At 42.1% G+C, this 26,448-nt stretch overlaps 2 protein-coding genes across 6 annotated transcripts in view; one reads left to right on the top strand and one right to left on the bottom strand.

Moving 5' to 3' along the window:
• The window catches only part of sidt2 (SID1 transmembrane family, member 2), a 29,600-nt gene extending 21,864 nt beyond the window's left edge, over window positions 1-7,736 (top strand). For 2 of the 3 annotated variants that reach the window (XM_061827572.1, XM_061827574.1), the window contains 8 exons: window positions 1,338-1,474; window positions 1,547-1,655; window positions 3,653-3,729; window positions 5,332-5,378; window positions 5,464-5,569; window positions 5,650-5,760; window positions 7,100-7,213; window positions 7,282-7,736. In XM_061827572.1, coding sequence (XP_061683556.1) covers window positions 1,338-1,474; window positions 1,547-1,655; window positions 3,653-3,729; window positions 5,332-5,378; window positions 5,464-5,569; window positions 5,650-5,760; window positions 7,100-7,213; window positions 7,282-7,344 — 764 coding nt within the window. In that variant the 3' untranslated portion in view covers window positions 7,345-7,736. The remainder of the gene's footprint in view (window positions 1-1,337; window positions 1,475-1,546; window positions 1,656-3,652; window positions 3,730-5,331; window positions 5,379-5,463; window positions 5,570-5,649; window positions 5,761-7,099; window positions 7,214-7,281) is intronic. The other variant, XM_061827573.1, reaches the window with a different exon arrangement.
• Window positions 7,737-9,195: 1,459 nt separating this feature from the next.
• Window positions 9,196-26,448, bottom strand: part of LOC133504872 (trichohyalin-like) — a 41,093-nt gene continuing 23,840 nt past the window's right edge. For all 3 annotated transcript variants that reach the window (XM_061827570.1, XM_061827569.1, XM_061827571.1), the window contains 10 exons: window positions 25,928-26,039; window positions 25,031-25,232; window positions 21,023-21,100; window positions 20,832-20,929; window positions 15,646-20,688; window positions 13,619-13,747; window positions 13,461-13,511; window positions 10,214-10,361; window positions 9,667-9,735; window positions 9,196-9,587 (listed from right to left, as the gene is read on the bottom strand). In XM_061827570.1, the coding sequence (XP_061683554.1) occupies window positions 9,561-9,587; window positions 9,667-9,735; window positions 10,214-10,361; window positions 13,461-13,511; window positions 13,619-13,747; window positions 15,646-20,688; window positions 20,832-20,929; window positions 21,023-21,100; window positions 25,031-25,232; window positions 25,928-26,039 (5,957 nt within the window). In that variant the 3' untranslated portion in view covers window positions 9,196-9,560. The remainder of the gene's footprint in view (window positions 9,588-9,666; window positions 9,736-10,213; window positions 10,362-13,460; window positions 13,512-13,618; window positions 13,748-15,645; window positions 20,689-20,831; window positions 20,930-21,022; window positions 21,101-25,030; window positions 25,233-25,927; window positions 26,040-26,448) is intronic.

Here is a 26,448-nt window from a genome sequence, read left to right on the forward strand (position 1 = left end):
AAAGTGATTCATATCCTGGCAAGGTTCCTGTTAATATTCTCGCCGTCCACGTCATTTCATTTCAAATAGTTAAAGGCACGGAGTGGGCAGCGCTTAAACACCCACCCCTTCCTCCGGCATGCGAACATTATTCCTTGAGAATTAACAAAAATAACATCTGCGGATGCCGGCCCGGAGCTCCGGGGGCCTTTGTTTAGGCACTTATGTCCCGCGCGTAGGCCTCCAAGTAGTCAGACTCCGCGTCATTCCGCCCGAAGAACCATCCGAATATTCAACAGGATTTAAGACCACATTGTCAAAATATGGTACATATTACATGACCTATTGGATACACTGTTCATGGAAAGCACTGGATTTCTCCTTTAATATAGATCTCCGAGTAATGTTCTTTCTCCATGAGGCCGTCTATTTTATGACTTCAACTGTATATCTGATACATCTGAACGTTACCACGGAAAAGAACATATGCCACATTTTTGTGCGTATGCACCTTTTGTAGATGTTATCCCTGGTTTTGAAGGCAGGACTGGGATGGATTTGTTTTTAATGCCAGCTACTCACCCAGGTTAAGGCGTTATGCTAAAATTTCCAATCAGTTAACTTTCACCTGCAGCAAAGGTTGAAGAAATAAGTAATGCTTTTGTACTTAGTGGAAGCCTGAAATGAAGGCTGGTAGCACTTCTCAGCAGTAGTGCCTCTCTGTCTCTGAAATGAACTTTTGCATTTTCATTTCAGGATCGTGCCCGGAGGCTCAGCTGGTAAAGCGTTGGCCTCACAGTTATGAGGACCCGGGTTCAATCCTGGCCCCGCCTGTGTGGAGTTTGCATGTTCTCCCCGTGCCTGCGCGGGTTTTCTCTGGGTACTCCGGTTTCCTAACAAAATCCAAAAACATGCAGCATTAATTGAACTCTCTAAATTGCCCCTAGGTGTGATTGTGAGTGCGGCTGTTTGTCTCTATGTGCCCTGTGATTGGCTGGAAACCAGTTCAGGGTGTACCCTGCCTCCTGCCCGTTGACAGCTGGGATAGGCTCCCTGTGACCCTCGTGAGGATTAGTGGCAAAGAAAATGGATGGATGGATGGATGGATGGATGGATGGATGGATTTCAGGATCGTAACATTGACTAGCAGACAACGCTTTGAAAAATTTGAACAAAATGCTGAAAATGACAATGACAAATGGAAATAGTTGGGCTTGCTGAGATTTTAGAAGCTCTCCAGTTGTTTTCATAATCGACAGTTAAGAGAAGTAATGTCTTAATTGAACAACAACTGACAGACTTCCTGTTTTTTTCTTTGTTACAGTTGTCAATCAGATTTGTGGGTAATGTTTTTGCAGACACATCCTTCATGTATATGATCGCTGGCTTGTGTATGTTGAAGCTGTACCAGAAGAGACACCCTGACATCAACGCCAGCGCTTACACCGCCTACGCCTGCTTAGCAGCAGTCATCTTCTTCTCTGTGCTCGGAGTGGTACGTCTTGGGTACCAGCAACACGCTGCCAACTCTACACTGTGACAGTTGTGGTGCTTTTCTTGTTTGCAGGTGTTCGGGAGAGGAAACACTGTGTTTTGGATCATTTTCTCAGTCATCCACATATTGGCCACACTTCTCCTTAGCACACAGCTCTACTACATGGGCAGATGGAGGCTTGGTAAGGGTTTCTATCCGGGGTGGGAAAACTTTAGTCCTCAACGGCCACATTTTGGTCTTTCATCAACAATAAAATATTTTGAATTAATTCCCAAATGGCAGCTGGGTTTATATGGAGAATACACACACACACACACACACACACACACACACTAACAGTACTTCGCTGGAAAAGAACATGCAAAATCCACACAGGTGGGTCCAGGAATTAAACCCCGGCGGGTCCTCACAACTGTGAGGCCAACGCACTACATCTCCGTGACCAAGGCGCAGCATTTTTCAGATTTACCCACAAATTTTGATTGGATTCAGATCACGGCTTTTACATTGGTACTCCAAGACATTGACTTTGTTATCCTCAAGCCACTTTTGAAGGGTGTTGGAAGTATGCTTTGGGTTGTCCATCTGGAAGACCCATTTACGCCAAAGTTTTAGCTTCGTGGCAGATTTCTTCAGATGTTGCCTTAATATATCCATGTAATGTTCTTTCTTCGTGATACCACCTATTTTATGAAAAGCTCCAGTTGACCAACACAGCCCCACAACATGCTGACACCTCCATGCTTCACAGTTGGTATGGTGTTCACAGGTTTACAAGCGTCCCTGTTTTTCTTCCAGATGTAACGTTGGTCACCATTGCCAAACAGCTCCACTTTAGTTTCATCAGACCACAGGACATGTCTCCAGAAGTTAAGATCCTTGTCTTGGTGTCTTTTGATAAACTGTAATGTCTTCATTCTTGGTGTGTGGTCTTCCTGCCCATGTCGTTGCAAGATTCGTTTCACGATAATGAAACTTTCATACCAGCTTCATCCAGCATCTTCACCAGCTTTTGTTCTGGAGTTGGTTTTTCACATTTCGGACCAAAACACCTTCATCTCTGGGACAGAGCCATTCTTCTTCCCAAGCTGTGTGATGGCTGGAAATTCCCATGATGTTTAAACTTGCATACAATTGTTTGAACAGATGAACGTAGCACCTTCAAGTTTCTGGAAATTGAACCCAAGGATGAGTCAGACTTGTGGAGCTCTATGATTCTTTCGGATTTCCTGGCTGATGTCTTTTTGTTTTTCACATCATTTTAAACAAGGAAGCAGAGTGTTTGGGGTGTGGCCTTAAATACATCCCCACATGTGCCGTCAATTAACTCACATGTCTTCAGTTAACCTATCAGGAGTTTCCAAAGCCATGACCTCATCTGGGATTATCCTTGTTCTTAAAGACTGGACTTTTTGTGTATGTAGACTTGGGCCAGCCTAGAGCTATGTTAATGATTAGCTTGACACCCATAACACCAATTAACATTGAAAAATTAGACTTGTGGATTTTTAATTGACTAGATCCATTTGCACACCTCATGGGGACTTGGTTGGTCTAGGTCGGGTGAAGGTTGGTGGTCATCATTACCTCGTGATCGTCTCAACTCTACCCCACTAATCTCCTCATTTTTAAGACACAACCACTGTACAGGGATGATGGTTGCCACTTAGGGACCTGGTAACCATAGGATGAGGGTGGGTGGTGTTTATTTGCATCTCTCTTGGCTTGACTCCTGGGGTCTGTGCCTCCTCAGTCGTCCAGCCCCAGAATGTAGGGGGTCACCCCTCCCCTCCAGCTCATCACCTCTCTGCGCTCCTGGCACCCTCGCCCATCATTTCTCAATCATCAAGGGATGGATGAATGGATAATGATACAATTCCCAGAATTTTGAAGTCTCTTTAAAGATACATTTTCACAATTGGTGTGTGGCAGGCTATTTGTATACAAACCATTACAAAGTGAATTTTCACATCCTCTTTAAATACAGAAAGCACATTAGCCATCCATTTGGCGATTAAAATGCACAAAAATGACAATTTTGAAAGTTACGTATGCATGCCATAAGGCCACCGTTGTGGAATGTTTTTAAATGTCTTAAGTTTGCAGTTTATATGACAATCGTGATGAATCCAGTTCTACAAAACTAAATTTGAATGATGGGGATGACTTCTGTTTCAGATTCTGGTGTCCTGCGCAGGATGGTGTACATAGTCTACACAGATTGCATTAGACAATGCACTGGGCCCATGTACATTGTGAGTAATGACAGTACAGTTCATACAACCTTACTTACAAAAACAGTGGCACCTACAAGGTTGTGTACACAGTACGGCGACACTGGTCAAGCTCCAATTTGTTCAAATTTCCAAACTAAATCTCGATATTGTTTGGTTGTCCTGGGAGTAGGCATGTCACAATCCAACTTTTTCATTTCCGATCTTGCAGCCCTGGGTTTTGGCCGACACCGATGTCGGGGGATCCAATTTCAGCAATACTCATCCCTAATTTACTTATTTTGTTGTGTGGAACAACATGATTGTGGCTTACATAAATGACTTGTACACATCTTACACACTTGTACTGGAAAAGAAATTATATGTCACGCTGCAATATAACTCCCTTTTCAAAGAGTTTGAATAACATATGTCAGAGTATATTTCCATGTTTTTGTGTTTATATAGCATTTGTGTAACAATATTACCGTATTTTCCGGACTATATGTCTTTCTGAAGTACAAGTTGCAACATCCATAAAATCCATAAAAACAAAAAACATATCTCGAATTTTGGGGGGAAATTTATTTAAAATAAAAATAGAAGAGGCAACAACAGGCTGAATGGTATGCTTACATTGCATGACACAACTGGACGTGCCTGGTGTGGTGTTATTCTGATAACTAGCATAAATAACAAAAAAAGTTTAACATCCGCATCATTCCAAATACTAGCTAAAATCCAATGAAATCTTCATCCTCTGTCACTTCGAAACAAGTCCGCCAACTCCAGAGGTAGACAACGCGTTGCTTCCTCTTCTACGTCGCTTACGTCAGACTCATCGTCCGGTGCAGTTACAACTAGCCTATTCCAGCCTTTCTGAATCCCGACAGGATGGTTTTGGTTTTCATGGAAGCCCATACTTTGTCAAGCCATCCAATGACTTCCCGGAAATTTGCATGGCAGGCAGATTCACCCGGAAGCAGCGCTAACAGAATGATGCAGAGACGTTTGTCCTAGTGAGGTTGCGGTAGTCCACAGGCTTCGGGTCGAACGCCGTGAAACCACCGCACACAAAATGAAATATTTCAAGCCTTTGTTTCAATTTTGATGTTATGGCAGAAAAACGTAAAAAAACTAGTATTTCACAAAGTTTTAATATTTCATGTAACCAACAAAAAAAATTGCATTGATTTTAAACTGAATTTTGGCCTTCTAAGAAGTGTATTAAAGTAATATCCCTGAAGTACTTTGTTGGGCCTCCTTTTGAACTCAAGAGTATCAAGGCAGCAGGATCACGTCGATGGGTGTCAAATCCAGCGGCTGGAAAATACTGTTATTTCTCATGTATAATACGCACCTGTGTATAAGACTCCCTCAAAGTTTAAGTCAAAATTCTAGAGAACATTTTAACCTACATATGCCTTTTTATAATGCAGTGTTGTGAAATAATATAACTTACAATTTTTTTTTTTAAACAATGGAAATGAACTTTTCTCAAGACTGCATTTGCGGCTTATCTGATGTGCGTTTATGCAGCAAAAACACTTCCAGGACCCATGTGACATATCCCAATTTTGCCACAACAAAATATGAATATGAAGGTTCCTTCCCTGTAGTTACGGTCTGTGTGTGTGTTTTTAGGATCGCATGGTTCTGCTGGTGATGGGGAACATCGTCAACTGGTCTCTGTGAGTAAACTTTTGTGTTTGTGGTGCATGGAACGCGATCTGAGCAGTTTTTCTCTCCCCCCCCCCCCCCACCTCACCCCTGCAGAGCTGCCTATGGCCTCATCGAGAGGCCCAATGACTTTGCCTCTTACCTACTGGCTATCGCCATTTGCAACCTTCTGCTCTACTTCGCCTTCTACATAATTATGAAGGTGCTTAGGATTTTTTTGCTCAGGACATCACATCACCGAACCTGCATTCTATTTGTGAAGATGTCCCATTTTGTTAACAGCTGCGCAGTGGTGAGAGAATCCAGTGTCTGGCTATGGTGTGTATTCTCTTCACGGCTGTGGTGTGGGGCTTTGCGCTCTATTTCTTCTTCCAGGGTCTCAGCACCTGGCAGGTCAGTTATCCGCACTTACTGTTCAAAGTTGTATGAGCATTTATCACACATCACTGATGACCATCTTCAAGTCTATGCTCTTTTCCTCACTGGGAAGCCAATTGAGTTCAATGATAGAAGAACTAATTGAAGAATTGGATAACTGTTCTAGATGTAGTCCTCCGAAAGCAATTGAGTGTAGCGATAGAATGACTAGTTACGGACTTGGGGAGGGCAAGATGGTGGAGTGAGTGATTGCACGGTTGGCCAGTTCCCCCAAGCTGCTAGAGAAAAGCGCTTTGATGATGCCAATTGTGGATGGCCCTGGCCCAGATGCGACTCCCAAGGTAGCTATTGTGGCCAACCTCCTACACTTGACACCAAGGACATGATCTTGCAAAAGATATCACACAAATAAATGAAAATGGTAACATTGGGAAACAACAAGTCTGTTTTGTTGAAGAAACAAGAAGGAATTATAAGGGAATGCCTGTAGAAGAAAAATACAATGAGCAAGCCGAATGGAAGAGTCATGAATGAGTGCATTGAACTACTCTGTGCATTTCAACACGTTAATCAAAAAAAACTTACTGAGCAATTTCAGAGCATATACTTAAATAACCAAGTTTGCTTAGTGATGTGGTGAAAATCAAAACTGACGTACCAGCCTGCTCAACAAATTAGTGAAAATGCAATTAGCGTAACTAGCCTGCTTTTTTTGTTTACGGCTACAATGTTTTTAAAAAAGCACATCAAGATTGTTCTGGAAAGCTGCAGCCCATGATGCTATGCGACACTGACAGTTGTAGTGTCCGCTGTGTATACCTGCCCTTTTCAGCAAGTGGATAAACCCTGCTCCGCTGCAATTTATACGTTGAATAATTGGTTGCTACTTTGCCGAGTTTATCGACTGTGGGGAGTTTTCTAGTGCATAATCCCTGTCATCGACAAGGGTTTACTGGGGTTCACCCACTTTTACTAGTAAAATCTGCCATTATTTTGCATTAGTTTAGGTGTTAATGAACATTTTATACCAAATTTAGCCCTAGTAATGTGTAGTGTTCCTACTGGTACTGTGAGGACAAAGCGTCATTAGATACTCTGAGCCTTTTGACCATTTATCAAGGATATCCAGCCTCAGGTGTGTGCACTAGTCATTCTACTAGTGTGCTGAATTCATAAGGACAAAACAAAAAGTGTACAAGTACACATTGGATATCAAGGAAATAGAATGGCTGAATTTGGTGAGAACAAAAAGTGTACTTGTACATTCTGGATAAGGAAATGAAATAAATGCTCAAGTGGCTTTCCTACTCCCTTTTGCACTTCCAAATGCCACGTCACATTTGTTTTGGTACAGAAAACACCGGCAGAATCCCGTGAGCACAACCGAGACTGCATCCTGCTTTCATTCTTCGATGATCACGACATTTGGCACTTCCTCTCGTCCATCGCCATGTTCGGATCCTTCTTGGCAAGTACCGGGTTCGTGCATACAGAAAACGCATTGATGGTAACTCATTTCTCCAATTCAAATATCAGGTTCTGCTCACCATGGATGATGACCTTGACTCTGTCCAGAGAGACAAGATCTATGTGTTCTAGACCGAACGGATCTGAGAAGCGGTCTCGTCATTTGCCTTACTGTCCTTTTTGGTCTGTCCATGTCCCGAAGCAGAGCTAGTAGCCATGCAAGCCGTCAATGCGCACGGCCCAATCAGCTGCTCAGGGCGGAACGGTTGACTTCTCGATATTCTTGTACTTGTTTACTGTCTACGTTGTAGATAACATAGGTTACTATGCTGAAATGCCAATCTACATACTTGTGAATATTTATGGTTCATGGAACAGTTGTTCCATTGACTGACTGAAAATGAATGTTTATACGCTGTATGGGTCAAATGTGTTTTGACAAACAGCAGTGACAGTCAGTGTTGTGACCAGTTGAGTCACAAAGAAGCCAGCCAACCCAACTACTTTGCCATGATTGTATCAGATCTGATGTGATTTTTTTTTTTTTTTTTGTCAGATCAGCCCTCAGCAGTTATTCAATAAAGGTTCTTTGTCAGATACATAGCCATCCCTCTGGTAATTTATTGGTAAGTTGGTATATACAGTGGGTATAAAGAGACAGGACAACTCTGTTCAAATGCCAGGTTTTTGTAAATGTCCACCATTCCCAGTAAAATAATGTAGTTTTACAATCAAACTCATGTTCAATGGCATTTAGCACATAAACATGAGAAAACTAATGAGTGAGGCTTAGACAACAACATTGAGGGAGCAGCAACAATTTTGCGCGACTGTTTAGTACATGAAACAATCCGTCTTCTACCTTATGCCAGGTTTTTGTAAATGTCCACCATTCCCAGTAAAATAATGTAGTTTTACAATCAAACTCATGTTCAATGGCATTTAGCACATAAACATGAGAAAACTAATGAGTGAGGCTTAGACAACAACATTGAGGGAGCAGCAACAATTTTGGGCGACTGTTTAGTACATGAAACAATCCGTCTTCTACCTTATGCGTAGGCTATGTGGTAGAGTGAAAAGACAGAAGCCTTATTTTACAAAGAATAACATTTCACGTCATTTATCTCTGTTTTACAACTAACCAGGCACATGTGAAAATTCAACAAACGAAGGACTTCACCAGATTTAAGATAAAGGTTTAGGAATGGCCTGGACAGAGTCCAGACCTGAATCTAAGCCCACATATGTCAAGAGATGCCCTAATATCTGACACATTTGGAGCATTTTTGCCAGGAGTGGGAAAATATTGCCATTTTCTACATCAAAATGTGACTCCTACCCCAGAAGACAAGGCATTCAGAGATTTAGATTGTGCATTACATTCACGAGGTGCTTTACACCATTCAAAGCATTTGAAAACAGCAAAGACATTGAAAGTACAGAAGACTACACACCTTACAAGCATCTAAACAAGAAATTAAAATCATTATTTAATTCATCATTAAAAATGGAAATGTTCTATAAATGCTCCATCATAAGCATGAGAATTTATTTTGAAAATATTGACACCTGGGACTGACTTGACAAAGACAGGAACTGTAATAAAAGTAGTTGGTACTGGAAAAAGTATTACTGGTACTTAAAACTGGTTAATCCATCTAGGTTATTGCACTTTTTTTTAACCTTTTAAAAGGGTTTCATTTTCATTTTTTTACCACAACCTTTTTGAATCCTCTTAATAAAACAAGGAATGTGGACATAACTGCTCACTGTATCCCATTTGCTTTCCTTCAGCTGTTTATAATTCTGTGTTTGTGCTATAATACTTTCCAAAACAACCTCTATTTGCAATTTGCATCCTTGGTCACATTTAATAACTTGAACACTACGCTGCTTTTAAGGTGCATCTGTCTTTGATGGCACAACTTGAATGAGTAAAGGTTAAGTGAATGCAACACACCAGACAACTGAACCCTGCAATAAACAGCACCAAGCGACTTTTAAGGTTCAATAAAATACATTGGGTATCCTAAATTGTCTCAGCTCATGAGATGTAATGCTTATCAGAAAATGTTCCCCCTACAGCAACCGATCCAGATTTGGACTTTGACCTTTTGACCCTAATGAGTAGAAGGAGTAGCGTTGTAGAATGTACGGACGGGCATTATCAATGTGTAGAAGTATATAAGATGCATTCACAATTGCTTGAAAGGAAAAGTGACAAAATGATTTCCCTACCACTGAAAGCTCGTAAGCAGGGTTAAGCACAAAGACAGCAAGCACACATTCAATCTACGGACAATGGCAGGACATGCATGGTACTTCTGAACTTTGTTCCGACGCTGCTACTTTGGCCATGTCGCCGGGGTGGCCTGACAGGAAGATGACAAACAATAGTGACTCATGTCACTCAGTAACGTTAAGAAGATTGAATTCATAAAAGCTCGTTACCTGTCCCATGAGATCAAGAGTCCCGCAGAAGAATGAATCGGTCAGATCAGGGATCTTAATGTCTCCGAGCTGTTGAGACACACGATCATGGATGATGGCCATCATTTAACTTCTGTGGTGGGAAGTACCCAAGTATAAATCATTGCAGTATCTGAATCGATATTTTGGGTTCTAAGTGTTACGTTTTGAAGACTTTTGCTTTTATTCCACAGATTTGAAAACAGTTATCTGTCCTTTGTCTTCCTTACTATGTCAAAATAGGAATGTCATCAACCTCAGTGGATGAAGACACGATTTAGAAAATAAATTAAGAGTGGTACACCCCGGCTGAATTCTTGATTGGATGTAGGATCCTTGGGGTGGAAAAAATAAGGTCAATGACTTTCACAGTTTATCATTGACAGCTTCAACAAGTATGTCCAACCTTTGGCTTTAACTCTTATTTTTAAGTGCTGGAAGAAAATACAAATTGTGCTATGATTAGAATAAGCTACATCAATGAGGCCTGCTGTGTTGAAAAAAAATGGATGAATGGTGATAACGCTACCTCAGGTTGGAATAAATCCACGTTTTTCACACCGTCGTCATCATGCCTGCTGTTCTCCTCCTGCAGCGCCTCTTCTGATTCTCCCTTCAATTGCTCAAGGTACGGTCTCCTTTGAGTAGGCTGAGCCGACAGGTCCACATTTTGATACCTACCAAAACAAAAAAACAATTACTTCAGTCATAACATTTCCATTACTCACGCCATTAAAGTAGCACACTATAAAACACAATTTCATGACTTGTCTGCAAGAGGCTGTTAACTTTTCAATTGGTCTTCGTGCAATCATTCTTATTTGTGAAGTCATCTGAATGACACCAGTGATTGGCTGTGATGAAGAGGGTTTATTGTTGGGTCGAAACAATTTTGGGGAGTTTCCTGGTCAGGATCAAATAGAAATACGTACAATATACTATTATATTTTTCAGTGCTAGATTTCTAGAGACCCGCAAGTCATTAGCGCATCTTCCTCAAGAGTTCTGAGGTTGTGGCCCTGGCAGGTTTTCATGTTTCCCTGTGCTTCAGGGTTTCCTCTGATGTGAATAAGTATTTTCCACCTCCTGATTTCATTTGGGGGGGCATCTCTATCACATACAAAGGTTTCTATCATCTAACCAATTTTATCATCACTCAGAGGCAACACAGAGAAATAGAAAATGTCGGTTTCAAATGACAATTCAATTTATTAGGCACAAAAAAACCCAAACCTTTCTGCCCCTCTGTGAAAAATTCAAGATCTCAGGAACCAATGCATCATGCTACAATCCAAAGAAATTCAAGAAGAAATGGGGGGGGGCATTTCCAAGGATTTGGGGCTCTAGCAAACCACTGTCAGAGGCACAAGTGGATCTGGTGTAAAACTGGCACAGCATTTGATAAAAAGAGCGAAACATGGTGGTGGGAGAGTGATGGTCTGGGACTGCTTTGTTGGCTCAGGACCAGGACAACTTGTCATGATTGATGGGACAATAAATTCTGACGGAAAACCTCCGGCCATCAGTTCATGCCCTCAAACACAAGCACTCTTGGATCAGGGAGCGCGACAACAATCCGAATCCGAAACACACCAGCAAGTCCACCCTTGAATGGCTCAAAAAAAAATGGTTTTGGAGTCTCCAAGTTTCCTAAGTCCGAATTGAGATGGTGTAGTGTGATCTTAAATGGGAGGTTCATGCTACAAAACACTCCAATATGGTGGAATTGAAACAATTCTGCAAAGAAGAGAGGGACAAAATGCCTCCAGAGCAATGTGAAAGGCTCATCACCATCAATCGCAAACACTTGATTTCAGTTACTGTTGCCAAGGTGGCACAACCCGTTATTGGGTTCAGTTATTTTTTTTAATTACTTTATCACAGAGGGTTGGAAAGGTTTGGATTTTTTTCTTGTGGCTTATAAATGGAATTGTCATTTGTAAACTACATTATGCATGTCCTCACGTTGTCTGTTAAGTGATATTAAAATAGGTGTGATGATTTTGAAACCTTTGTGTGTTATAGATGTGCTAAGTTGTGTGCGCGTGTATATATATATATAAATCATGGAGGGGTATGAGATTTTCCTCGTAGGTGCATGCCCACTGTGAGAGATAATCTAAAAAGAAAAATTCAGAAATCACAATATATAATCTTTTAACAATATATTTCTGTGATACAGCTGCAAGTAAGTATTTGAATGCCTGAGAAAACCAATGTTAATATTTGGTACAGTCGCCTTTGTTTGCAATTACAAAGGTCAAATGTTTCCTGTAGTTGTTCACCAAGTTTGCACACACTGCAGGAGGGATTTTGGCCCACTCCTTCACACATATCTTCTTTAGATCAGGCAGGTTTCTGGGCTGTCACTGAGAAACAGATTTTCAGCTCCCTCCAAAGATTTTCTATTGGGTTTAGGTCTGTAGACTGGCGTGGCCACACCAGAACTTTGATATGCTTCTTACGGAGCCACTTCTTGGTTTTCCTGGCTGTGTGTTTCGGGTCTGTCATGTTGAAAGACCCAGCCACGACCCATCTTCAATTGCTCTGACTGAGGGAAAGAGGTAGTTCCCCAAAATCTCAGAATACATGGCCGCGGTCATCCTCTCCTGAATACAGTGCAGTCGTCCTGTCCCATGTGGAGAAAAACACTCCTAAAGCATGATGCTACCACCCCCATGCTTGACAGTCGGGATGGTGTCCTTGGGATGGAACTCATCATTTGGCTTCCTCCAAACACGGTTAGTGGAATTATGACCAAAAAGTTCCATTTTGGTCTCATCTGACCACAAAACTTTCTCCCATGACTCCTCTGTACCATGCGAATGGTCATTTGCAAACTTAAGAGGGCCCTTGACGTGCTGGTTTAAGCAGGGGAATCTTCCTTGCCACGCATGATTTCAAACCATGACATCTTAGTGTATGACCAACAATCACCTTGGAAACCGTGGTCCCAGCTCTTTTCAGGTCATTGACCAAGTCGTGTCGTGAACTCCTGGGCTGATTCCTCAACTTTCTAAGGATCATTGAGAACCCACGAGGTGATGATTGAAATTGACTGTCATGTTTAGCTTCTTTTTTTCTCTAACGATTGCTCCAATAGTGGACCTTTTTTGACCAAGCTGCTTTGAGTTTTACTGATTGTATGGGGTGGACAGGTGTCTTTATGCAGCTAACAACCTCACACAGGTGCATCTGATTCAGGATAATACATGGAGTGGAGGTGGACTTTTAAAGGCGGACTAACAGGTCTTTGAGGGTCAGAATTCTTGCTGATAGTTCAAGTACTTATTTGCAGCTGTATCACTCAAATAAATCGTTAAAAAAATCATACATTGTGATTTTTAGGTTTTTGTTTTTCGATTGTCACTCTCACAGTGGACATGCACCTACGATGAAAATTTCAGAGCCCTCTATGATTTCTAAGTGGGAGAACTTGCAATGTAGCACGGTGTTCAAATACTTATATTCTTCATTGTTTGTGTGTGTGTGTGTGTGTGTGTGTGTGTGTGTGTGTGTGTGTGTGTGTGTGTGTGTGTGTGTGTGTGATTTTGCTCACTATAAAAAGTGGGTGGTTCAAAGAAAAGGTCTGTCCTGAGTTTTTTAATACATGTCAATGTAAATATTTTTAAATAAAAGCTGGAATTCCAAACTTTAATCCGTGAATCCTATATGCCATACAAGTTCGACTGTTGTAGCACAAGGAGATTCAAGGTTTATCAAGGTCACACATCGCTTTGCTGCCTTTGAGCCTTCTGCCTGCATGTTTTACTGACCTTTCTTCCAGTGTGGTGCAAAGTGCTCTGAGAACAGCTTCACGGTCCTGCCTGTGCACACACACACAAAGTGCAGGACAGTACAGTTATTTTTTTACCCCATTCTAAATCTCTATTTAAAAGTATTTTTGAACTGTGGCAACTGTTGTCTCTCTGACCTGATCTTAAGTTGTTTTTCTTCTTTCTCTTTCTGGACTGTTTCTGTTAATTCCTCTTTCGGGATTCCTCCTTCAGATATCAATGCCTCCTCGTCTCGCCTCTTGGCCAAGAGACACTGCCGCAAAGCCCTCAGGAAGTGTTTGGATTGGGTATTGATCAGATAAGGTTTTTTTTTTTCCAACCGTAGTGTACTGTAGTCTCCACAATGATCTTCTATTTAACATTGTATTATACTTGTGGCATCTATTATCTATATCAATGACTAGGGTTGGACAGCTTTTGAATATGAGTGACTCCGGTCCAAAGTCAGTTGCTCATTTTGATTCCGGTCCTAAAGATTTTTTGATTTAGATTTTTTTAGGGGGCTGGGTCCCCCCCCCAAAAAAATTTTGACTTAAAGTAAAGGGTGTCCAAATTATGAATATCTATTTTCTAAGTGGCCCACAGCATAGACTCAAATTAGCGCTTGACTCAAGGTTCTGTATAACCACCATTAATATTAACCCTGTGAACTAAAGGGCAATGTGTGTGGAACTAACCCAATTGACTTAATACGATGGTACCGCTACTTACGCACGCACACAACCTAAAGTTTCTTGGGGTCATGGTGATGAAACATGAATTAATTTGCATAAAAGATAAAAAATGTGTACTTTTCCACTGTGCGTTCGCTTGTGACGAGAAGAGGAGAGAGCAGCTCTATGGTGTCACGCAAACCAAGATAGAGGAAGTAAATCTTGGGTAAAGATTGATGTCCCTCCTGACCAATGGGATGCCAGGAAAATGCTCCTGCGATAGCCAACGGGAGAGCAGCTCTATTTTGCCACACAAACCAAGATACAGGATGTTTATGTTTGGTGGAATTTGGCTGCACCTATTTTTTTGTTTCGCATCCTGAATTTTCAACGTAACCAGAGACAATATTTTCAGAGGAGACGTTATGAAACACAAATTCTTCGTTACTAAAGACTTCCGTAAGTAGAGGTATAACTATTAGTTAATGTTTCAGTAACAAATTAAATATAACATTATTAAAATAGTTGTTGTTTTTTTAACCACGTTAATGATTTCTATGTGTAAGGTTTAACTCAAATTCCTGTTTTAGGCTTGTAGATTTTTATTTTGAAGGGTATGCCCTGGAACTCAGTATTTGGAATGCTAAAAGACGGCAAGAAAAAGTCATGAATGGAATTGATTCCTTTACCACACACCAATGAGGCATAACATTTGTCTTTGTGAATTTTGTCCCAATTCATTGTTATGTAAAGTTGCTAGTTTGACCTTTGGTGAAGCTTTTTCCCCCAATGTTAAGCTTTTCTTTCGGTCATGCGCTTACATTGGCTAAAAGCCGTCAGTGCAAAAGTAAAACTCACCAATGAGTTATTAGTTGCCTCAATATTGTCATAGTCTGAAGTTCAGTGCGGTGCAGGCTGCGGCTCATACTGGGAGGAAGCGCGTCAGACTTCTGCACATCGCAAAAGCTTCCTTTGCACAATAAAATTTTATCCCAAATGTTGTACTGAGGCAACTAGGCAATTATTTTTACCAAAGGTGAGACACATTTTGTTTGCCATCGCCACTGGACACAAGCCCGTCTTCGTACGTGTTATTTGTTGGTTTTCAACGGTAGGCATTGTAACCGTGAACCGAAATTTAAATTCTGAACAATTCCGAGAATATTAGCACTGGTTCCAATCAGTTTCCGATTCTCAATGCCCAACCCTAAGAGTGACGTATTGTATTACAACAGGCAGAAAAGAACCTTCCGTTAGCTGTGAGAGTATCACAAATGTGTGCATCCTTGCAGTGAGTACACCAGCAATTTAAGTAAATTGAAACTAGATTACAATTTTAGTATTTACATGTACACTTTTTGTGTCATTTTTGGTGGAAGATTGGAAAATACGGGAGAACGAAGTACACACGCACACAGACACAAACGTAGGGGTGTTTCAATTCTGCGGTAGGCCCTATCTTCAAACAGCATCTAATGTTTTTTTTTTTTTAAATATACTGTAAAACCTACTTCAGCCTTTCCTTGTACTCCATCTTCAGTTTCTTCTCCTCTTCCCTTCTAAGCTCCAGTTGACAGAGACGCATTTTCTTGCCTCTCTTATGAATTAATTTCTCCAACTCCTCCTCCTTTTCACATTGCAAATCCAATTTGAAGAGGCACGTTTTTTGATTCCTTAACTGCTCCAACTCCTCCTCTTCCTCTCTCCTCAGCTCCTCCTGCCAAAGATGCATTCTCTTCTCCTTCTTCCTTTTTAACCTCTCCACCTCCTCTTCCTCCTCTCTTTGTAACCTCTCCTGACAGAGCTGCATTCTCTTTTCCTTTTCCTTCTTTAATCTCAACATCTCCTCCTCTTCCTCTCTTAGCTCAGCCAGACAGAGACGGATCCTCTTTTCCTTCTCCTTTTGTAAGCGCTCTTCCTCCTCCTCCCTCTTGATCTCCTTCAAGAGAAGAGTCATTCTTTTTTCTTTTTCCTTTTTCAACTGTTCTGCTTCTTTTTCTTCCTCTTTCTTGAGATCCTCTTGGTGTGAAATCATTCTTTTCTCCTTTTCCCTTTTCAGCCTTTCTGCCTCTTCCTCTTCCTCTTTGCTCAGCTCCTCCTGGCAAAGACGCGTTCTCTTTTCCTTTTCCCTCTTCAACTGCTCTTCCTCTTCCTCTCTAATCAGCTCCATCTGACGGAGACGTGCTCTCTTTTCCTTCTCTCGGGTCAACCTCTCCTCTTCTTCCTCGATCCACAGCTTCTCCTGCAGAAGACGAGTTCTCTTCTTCTTTTCCCACTTCAAGCGTGCCACCTCTTCTTCCTCCTCTCTCTTCAGTTTCTCCTGGCGGATGCGTGTTCTTCTTTCTTTTTCCTGTTTTAAAAGTTGTGTTTTCTCTTCTTCCTCAACTCTTAGCTCCTCCTGACGGAGAAGAATTCTTCTATCTTTTTCCCTCTTCAACATCTGTACCTCCTCATTTTCCTGTCTCCTTAGCTCCTCTTGGCGGCACTGCAGTCTTTGCTCTTTTTCCTTCTTGAGTCGTTCTATCTCATCCTGTTCTTCTTGCGTCAGCTCATCCTGGCGAAGACATGTTCTCTTATCTGTCTCTCTCTCAAATTTTTCAGTGTCATCCTCTATGCTGACTTTGTCCTGATTGAGATGCAATGGCCTTTTCCCTTCTCTTTTCAAATACTGTGAGACCTTTTCATCTCTCAGCTCCTCTTGTTGTACATATGTTCTCTTCATGTCCAGCGTTTCCCCCTCGCTCTTTGGAATCAGTTTCTCCTGACGGAGACATGTTCTCTTGTCAGTCCTCAACACTTCCTCCACATGCCACAGTTTCTCTTGGAGAAGACATTTTGTTCCATTTTCACTTTCAAGCAGTTCCATATCATCCTCCCTTTGTGGATTCTGTTTCTCGTTCTTTAACTGCTCCGTACCATCTTCCTGTTGCTCTACCCTCAGCTCTTCACAAAAATGCATTAGCTTTTCCCTCCTGAGTAGTTCGGCCTCTTCATTTAGCTGATTCTCCTTTTCTCTGGCTAGCAACTCTTCATCCTCCTCTTGGATAACTTCCTCCTGGCACATGATTCTCTTGTCTTTCTCGCTTTCCAGGCAGAGATGCAATCTTGCTTCATTTTCATTCTTTAGCCACTCCACATTTTCTTCTCTCTCTCTCCTCATTTTCTCCTGCCGAGCACACATCTTCTTCAAATTATCCTTCTTTAACCGGTCCTCTTCCTCTTCCTCTCTCTTGAGCTCATTCTTTTGTTGACAGATTCTTGCCTCCTTTGCTCTCTTCAAAAGGTGTGTCTCCTCCTCTTCGTCCTTCCTGATTTCCTCTTGATAGAGAAGTATTCTACTTTCTTTTTCCCTCTTCATACGTCCCATCTCCTCCTCCTCTTCTCTTTTCAGTTTCTCCCGGTAAATACTGATTGAAATCACCTTCTTTTTCTTCAAATTTTCTGCAACCTCTTCTTCTTCTCTTCTCAGCGTCTCCTGGAAAAGGCACATTCTTTTCTCCATCTCCATCTTTAATCGCATCTCCTTCTCCTGATTAAACTGCTGTACTTCCTCTGCTTCTTTTCTTCTAAGCTCTTGCAGACGGTGCTGCATTGTGCTCTCCTTTTCATTCTCCAGACGCTCTACTGCCTCTTCTTCCTCTCTTCTCAACTCTTCCTGATGGAAGCACAGTCGCCTCTCTTTCTCTCTCTTCAAACACTCAAACTCCTCATTTGCCTCCTTGCTTAGTTCTTCCAGGAAGAGTTTCACTCTTGCCTCCTTCACTGTCTTCAAATGCTCCATCTCCTCTTCTTCCTCTCGCATCAGCTCCTGCTGGTGAAGATGCATTCTCCTCTCAACGTCCCTTTTTATACGCTCTGCCTCCTCTCCTTCCTCTCTCCTTAGCTCGTCCAAGCACAGGCTTATTCTGGCCTCTTTTGCGTTTTTCAAACGCTCCACCTCCTCATCTTCCTCTCGCCGAAGCTCCTGCTGGCAAAGACACAATCTTATCTCCAGATCTTTTTTTTTTTTCCTCTCCTCCTCCTTCAACTTCTCCACTTCATTCTCTTCTCTTCTTAGCTCCTCCCTGCAGAGATGCATTCTCATCTCTTTATCTTGTTTGAAGCACTCCATCTCTTCCTCTTCCGCTCGTCTCAGCTCCTCCCAGTTGAGATGCATTTTAATTTCCTTTTCTGCCTTCAACTGCTTCACAGCCTCCTCTTCCTCTCTCTTCAGCTCCTCCCTGCAGAGACGTGTTCTCGTATCCCTCGCTGTCTTCATTTGTTTCATCTCCACCATTTCCTCTCTTCTCAACTTTTCCTGGCGAAGGCGCATTCTTATCTCTTTCTGTGTCTTCAACCCTTTCACCTCATCCTCTTCTTTTTTCCTGAGATCTTCCTTGCAGAGGAGCATCCTCATCTCCATCTCAGATTTCAAATTTGTCTCCTTCCTTTTCAATTCTTCCACCTCATTTTTTTCCGCTTTTGTCAACTCTTCACAATAGAGACGCATTCTAGCCTCCTTCTCTGCCTTCAACTGTTCTGCTTCCTCCTCTTCATCCCTTCTAAGGTTCACCTGGAGTAGTTCCATTTTGACTTTCTTTTCAGTATTCAAATGTTCAACCTCTTCCCCTTCCTCTCTTCGCAGCCTATCGCGGTGGTCACACATTCTTGCCTGCATCTCCTGCTTCAATTGGTCTACCTCCTCTTCCTCTTCTCTCCTTAGTTTCTCCCGGCAGAGTTTAATTCTCATTTCAATTTCATTCTTCAACCGCTTCACCTCCTCCTCTTCCTCTCTTTTCAGCTCCTCTTGGGTTAAGCACATTCTCATTTCCATCTCTCTTCTTAATTGCGCTGCCTTCTCGCCTTGTTCTCTCATTAACTTCTCTTTGCAGAGGCCCATCTCAATCCTTATTTGTGCCTCCTTCCTTTTCAACTCCTCAATCTCTGCCTCTTCCTCTCTCATCAGTTCCTCCTGGCGACGCTGCATTCTTTCCTCCTTCTCAATCTTCAACCGCTTCAGAGCCTCTTTTTCCTCTAGAATTAACTCTTCGTGCTTGAGATGAATTCTAGACTCCTTCTCCTGCATCAACCGTTGAATCTCCTCAACTTCCTCCTGACTCAGCTCCTCTGACAAAAGAGCCATTCTTTTCTCCTTGTCCATCATCAGCTGCTGTGCCTTGACTTCTTCCTCTCCCTTTAGCTCCTCCTGTGAGAGTAGCATTTTTTTTTCAACTTTTTTTTCAATTTCTGCTTTTTTTCTCGTTTCCTCCTTAATGATCTCCTCTTCCTTTGCCTCTCTCCTTTGCTGTTCCCAGACCTGAAACATTCTTCCCTTTTTCTCTGCCTTCAATTGGTCCAACTCTTCTGCTTCCTCTCTCTTCAGCTCTTCCTGGCAAAGATATATTTGCATCTTTTCTTTTTTCAACCGCTGAGTCTCCTCCTCTTCCTCTTGTATCATCTTTTTCTGAAAAAGATACACTCTGGTCTCTTTGTCCTGTTTGAACTTATCTGCCTCCTCCTCCTCTTTCTTCCTTTCCTGCAGGTGGAGAATTGTTCTCATCTCTTTTGCTTTTTTGAACCCTTCCATCTCCATATCATCCTCTCTTTTCAGGAGACACATTCTTTTTTCTTTTTCCTTCTTCAACTGTTCAACTTCTTGCTCTTCCTCTTTCCTCAGTTCCTCTAGGTAAATCTGTCTTCTCAGCTCTTTGTCCTTCTTCAACAGCTCTACTTCCTTTTCCTCCTCCCCCTCTTCTTTCCTGAGCTCCTCCTGCAAGATATGCCTTCTGTTCTCCCTTTCCTTTTTATATTGTTGCACCTCTTTCTCTTCTTCCCTACTCAGTTGCTTCTTATAGAGACATGTTCTATCTTCCATTTCCCTCTTTAAGCGCTCCACTTCCTTTTCTTCCTCCCTTTTCAGCTCCATCTGGTAGTGTTCTATTCTTATTTCCTTTTCCCTCATTAAGCGCTCTGCCTCTGCCTGTTCTTCTCTCCTTTGTTCTTCATAGTAGAGTAGTCTCGTCTCCTTTTCAAGTCTCAATCTCTCCATCTCATCCTCTTCCTCTCTCTTCAGCTGCTCCTGGTAGCGGCATATTCTCAACACCCTCTCCTTATTTAACATCTTCACCTCCTCCTCTTCTGCACCCAGTTGGTCCTCATGGAGTCGTCGTTCTGTTTCTTTCTCCCCAGTCAAACACTTGAGTACTTCTATCCCGAGGTCTTTCTGGGGCGGAATCATTCTCATCTCCATCTCACAATTAAACTGACACAGTTCCCCCGCTTCCTCTCGTTTCATCTTTTGGAGAGAATGCATTTTTGTCTCCCTCTCCCTAATTAAATGCTCTCTGTCATTCCCCCCCATATCAACTTCCTTGTTGTTCTCTCTCTCTACATTTCTCTGTTTCAGATCACCCTGCTCCTTTTCAGTCCTGTACGGCTCCTCCTTCTCACCCATATTATTTTCTGCTAGAATTTGAGTGTTTTTCAATGTGCTCTCAACATCTGAGGCATTAGATAATTGAGTATCAAATTTGTCAGCTTTTAGAGGAGGTGGTTTATCCGAAAGTTCATTATGCCTAAAGAAAAAGAAGCCGGTGTTAAGGTATTTAGAATGTAAATGTATTAAAATGAGACACATATGCAGAGTAGCAAACAGAAAAATATTGTGTACATGAATTAACAAGAAAATTAACACAGCCACACCTTTCTATAAACAGACCTCAAAGGAATCCCAGCCTTATGACATTCTTCATCTTCCTTCTTGGCTTTTTCCATATCTGTTGCCAAATTATGAGAATCCAGCAGCTCTACGAACATCTTTGAGATAAAACAAAATAACCTGTTTCTATCTTACATTCATTCAACTCCAGAGAAAAAAATTCCATTAATATGGAACTCAAGTGCAGGTACCTGCTGTTGTGGTGATTTACTCATGGTCTTTGTAATCTCTTCTGCTAAATCCGTACGGTTACGACAAGAATTCTTCCTCTAGATTCACAAACAAAGAGTGAGCTCAACAGTCATAAAGGATACTGTGTCAGATCAAACCACACAGAATAAGATTCCCCTTTGTTTTTTTTTCTAGCATCTATATCAAATGCCTCAGCCACCTCATCTGGTTCCTCTCAATGCGGAGTGGATCAGTGGCTCTGACATCCTGCTGGATGACTGAGCTTCTCACCCTATCTCTAAGGAAGGAACTCATTTCACCCGCTTGTATCTGGGATCTTGTTTTTTCACAGTCATGACCTGCAGCTCCAGATCACAGGTGAGGGTAGGTACACAGATCAATGAGAGCTTTCCCTTTCGGCTTAGCTTCTTTCCACAACGAACCAATACAAAGTCTGCATCATTGCAGATGCTGCACCGATCCACTTGTCGATCTCTCGTTCTATTCTTCCCTCACTCTTGAACAAGAACCCAAGAAAGAGAGGGCATCCCATCCTTTTCCGACTGAGGACCATGGTCTCAGATTTGGAGGTGCTGATTCCCAGCCACTTCACACTCGGCTCCAGCCAGTGTTGGAGATCACAACTTGACATCCGCAAAAAAGACCCCCTCTACACCTCGGCTGTGCCAAAAAATTTTGTCCATAAACCTACCTACAGACCTACCTTCACTATAAACAAATCCATCTTACTATCGGCAATGCAGGCTACCAGGACAGCCAAGAACACCCAGAGCCTTTAGAAACTCTGAGTGAATCTTATCCACCTTGCCACTGAGGAAAGAGGAGGAGGCAAATAAGTTCAAACAGGACAAAGAGACAAGAGTGTATCTTTTTCAGAAAAAAAGATGATACAAGAGGAGCTTTTTAACCACTTCGGTGCCCTCAACCCCAGAGACAGGAGGGCCTACAGTAGAGAATCCAGACTCTGCCTCCTCATGGGAAGGCATGTCGGTGGAAATGAGGAGCTCTTTGAAGTATTCGCCACTGAAGACAATGTCCTGAGTGGAGTTCAACGGCGCTCCATTGCTACTATATACTATTCTGTTGATGGTCCACGGCTTCTCCCTCCTGAGACGCCGGATGGTGGGAACAGAATTTCCTTGAAGCTATCTAGAGGTCTTTCTCCATGGTCTAACTTAACTCCTCCCATGAGTTTCTGCTTCAACAACCACCAAAGCTGCATTCTGCTTGACCAGCTCCTATCCATCAGCTGCCTTAGTAGTCCCACAGACCAAAAGAGTCCGATAAGACTGGTTCTTCGGCTTGACAGCATCCCTCACATTCTGTGCACCACTGGGTTCGTGGATTGCTGCCATAACAGGCCCGACCACCTTACGGCCACAGCTCATGTCAGACAGCTCAGCAATGGAGGACCGGAATATGGTTCACTCTGACACGATGTTCCCAACTTCCCCTGGAACATGGGTAAAGTTCTCTCGGGGATTCGACCAGGCGTTCCCAGCAGACCCTCACAATACATTTGGGCCTGCCAGCTCAGAGCGGGGTCTTCTCCCATCGGAGCCAACTTACCACCAGGTGGTGATTAGCTGACAGCTCCTCCCCTCTCCTCCCCATTGTGTCCAATGACATGGCTACAAAGTCTGTTATCAAACCACCTCTTAGGGTGATCTGGTGCCAAGTGCACGTGTGGATACTTTTATGCTTGAACATGTTGTTTGTTATGGACAATCGGTGATGAGCACAGAAGTCCAATAACTAAACACTGCGCTTGTCCATTCCTCACAATCATGCCCTTCCAGGTCTCACTGTTATTGTCCATGTGAGCATTGAATGTCCCCAGCTGAACGATGGAGTTCCTAGTGGGAGCTCTCTCTATCATCCCCACTAAGGACTCTAAAAAGGGTGGCTACTCTGAACTGCTGGATAGGCACAAACAACAGTCAGGACCTGTCTCCCCACCTGAAGACGAAGGGAAGCCACCCTCTCGTCCACTGGGGTGAATTCCAACATAAAGGTGCCGAGCCGGGGTGGAATAAGTATACCCACACCTGCTCACTACTTCTTACTGTGGGCAACTCCAGTGTGGAAGAGATTCCAGCCCCTCTCCAAAGAACCAGTACCAGAGCTAAAGGAGTGTGTGGTGGAAAGTCCCAACTATTTCTAGTATGAAGTTCTCAACCTCACACACCAGCTCGGGCTCTTTTCCTCCCAGAGAGGTGACGATCCATGTCCCTAGTGAGAGCTGCTATAACTACAGAGCAGATTGCCAAGGTCCCTGACTTCGGCCCCGCATTTGGGAAAGGAAAACCTTGATCCACTTATGTTTTTCATCATAAGAATCTTTCAGCCCTGCTTTGTCTAGTCCATCACCTAGGACCTGTTTGCCACGGGTGACGCTATCAGGGGCATGAAGCCCCTGAAGATTTAGCTCCTGATCATTGGGACACACAAACCCCTCTACCACGGTAAGTTGACTGCATCCTGGAGGGTTACATCATAGATTAAATAATTACAGCAATGCACAACCAATGTGTTCCATGAGGATTTCAATTAAAAATGCCACTGAAAACTTTTAATTCACATTTTTATTTCAAAGTGATCAATAGCTGTATTTCATCTTAACTTTTCAATGAAAAATAAATAAATGGGAAAAAAAAAATCAACCTTTCAAAATTGAAATGCAATATTTTCAGTCTCCTGAAATTCAACTTTCAAATTCACTGTCTGAAATTCAACATCTAAATTCAGTGTAAAACAGGCCGGGTTACGTCAGATTACAGACAGCAAAGGATGTCAGAACCCAACACCCAGCCAATCCAGTTTTGCTTTCTTAGTTACATTACAGCAATGCACAACCAATGTGTTCCATGAGGATTTCAATTAAAAATGCCACTGAAAACTTTTAATTCACATTTTTATTTCAAAGTGATCAATAGCTGTATTTCATCTTAACTTTTCAATGAAAAATAAATAAATAAATAAATGGGGGGAAAAAAAAATCAACCTTTCAAAATTGAAATGCAATATTTTCAGTCTCCTGAAATTCAACTTTCAAATTCACTGTCTGAAATTCAACATCTAAATTCAGCATAATACAGGCCGGGTTACGTCAGATTACAGACAGCAAAGGATGTCAGAACCCAACACCCAGCCAATCCAGTTATGCTTTCTTAGTCACATTACGTCACATATTAAGAAAGAGCAACTGGATTGTTTCAATAGCTATTGCAAATGTGATCACTTTGAAATAACAATGTGGATTTTAAAATGTAGTGAAAATATGTATTCAAAAAATACAACAAAATTTTCAGTGGCATTTTTAATTCAAATCCTAGTGGCACATACATTGTTTACTTCCATAACCATGTGCATGTTTCACATACACTCTCCTCCACATGTGTTGGAATAGTTAAGGGCAATTGCGTACATTTCCCTGAAGAGCGATAATATTTAGATTTGACATTAACAGTTGAGTATGAGATATGCTCAATATTTCATCTTTCAACACCTTAGGTAATCATCCCAGGATCTAATACATAATTTTGATTAAAGCAGTGATTTTCAAACTGGGGGCACCCATATCCTCCCCCGGGGTGGGCACCCATGAACAATCATGAAAACTTTTCATTAAGTTACACCCAGCTGTTTGCAATATGCAAATCTAAAGGTCAACGTAGGCAATAAGTGCTATTTACTTTAGGAACAGTGAAAGCAACAGGAGACATCTAGGGTTAGGTTAGTAAACAACGGTTAAGAGTTCCAATACTTTTTATTTTTTCATTGAAAATTAGCTTTTAAGCTGTTTAACCAAACTAAATGTAGATATAGTACTTAGAAATAAGTGTGATTTTTCATTTGATTCAAACCAGAAAATTGTCAATCTCCAGCAAAAATAAAGGAATTGATCTTAGTGTACCAACATATTTGGAGAGGAGTGTATTTTGATTCCCAAAATACCAGTCAGTACGTGGATTAAAAATACCCCACTTCTTGTGTCTGAGTGCTACCTTTCCCCTTTTCCTTTCCTCCTGTTTTTCTTTTGTTTTCTTCTTGCTCTTCTTCACTGCAGAAGTCCCTTCAACAGCTGTGCACCGGATACGCTCACGCTCTTTAACCACCAGCTGACTATAGTGCATTTTTGAGGGGTTTTCCCAAATGCATGTATCTAACTGGCCGTTATGAAAGTAAATGTTCCCACTCTCATCTTCTCTGGGGGGATAAAAGTCAGAACAGAGGATATGAATGAGGAAGGATTTTTCATTAGTATAAAATGAATACTGACTAAAAGACAGTCCTATTACTTTAGCTCAACCACTGGTAGATTGAGTTTTATGTACAAAATTGGTGCAGATGTCACTCATGCATTATCAACCAAAGATTACCGATTAACAGTAAGGAATACTGGCCAGTGTAAACCTGTCAGCTACAGACAATAAAGTCTGGCATAACATTTGGCCCCAAGATGGACTGTAGATCATTTCAAACGGGTTCAAGAGACGTGAGCATGTAACAGTCTAACCTTTTTCAACTTTCAGGTACTATTCATCCAGCTATTGTCTGTGCCGCTTATCCTCACAAGGGTCGCGGGAGTGCTGGAGCCTATCCCAGTTATCTTTGGGCAGGAGGAGGGGTACAATTTGAACTGTTTGCCAGCCAATCACAGGGCACATGCACACAAACATACATTCATACTCACATTCACACCGAAGGGTAATTTAGGTTCTTCAATGAACCTACAATACATGTTTATGGGATATGGGCAGAAACCGGAGTGCCTGGAGAAAATCCATGACGGTACGGGGAGAACATGCAAATGCCACACATGATGGGACGTAATTTGAACCCCGAATTTTCTCAACAGCAAATTATCTAAAAGGAGGCCTGAATCATCTCAAAGTACTTACCGCTCTAACCATCCTGGAGGCAGTTTTTCACCCATGGCCTTCTTGGCAAGCCACATGAGCTCTGGCTCTCTCTCCGGATCTATGCCTATGTCACGTGCATACTGCTTAATCTCTGAAAAAAAGCAAATTACAAATGATAGACAACTAGTATTCGCTAACACGATTTGCTTTCTGATCAGAGCTTAAGTGGAGTAAAACTAAAGCTGGTATTGGCGATGCTGATGCGATACTTTGTATGCTTGATGTTTAACAAAAGCGCAAATGTGTCAAATCGTAGCTTTCGCACTAAGTCAATCATTATTATTATTCATCCATCCATTTTCTGCCGCTTATCTGAGGTGTCCGCAGGAACTTTAGCAGAGATGCCCAGACTTCCCTTTCCCCAGCCACTTCATCCAGCTCTTCCAGGGGGATCCCGAGGCATTCCCACACCTGTTGAGAGACATAGTCTCTCCAGAATGTCCTGGGTCATCCCGGGGTCTCTTTGCGGTAGGAGGAACCCGGAACATCTCACCAGGGAG

Source organism: Syngnathoides biaculeatus, chromosome 8 (genome assembly GCF_019802595.1).
Source record: "Syngnathoides biaculeatus isolate LvHL_M chromosome 8, ASM1980259v1, whole genome shotgun sequence".
Lineage (NCBI taxonomy): Eukaryota > Metazoa > Chordata > Actinopteri > Syngnathiformes > Syngnathidae > Syngnathoides > Syngnathoides biaculeatus.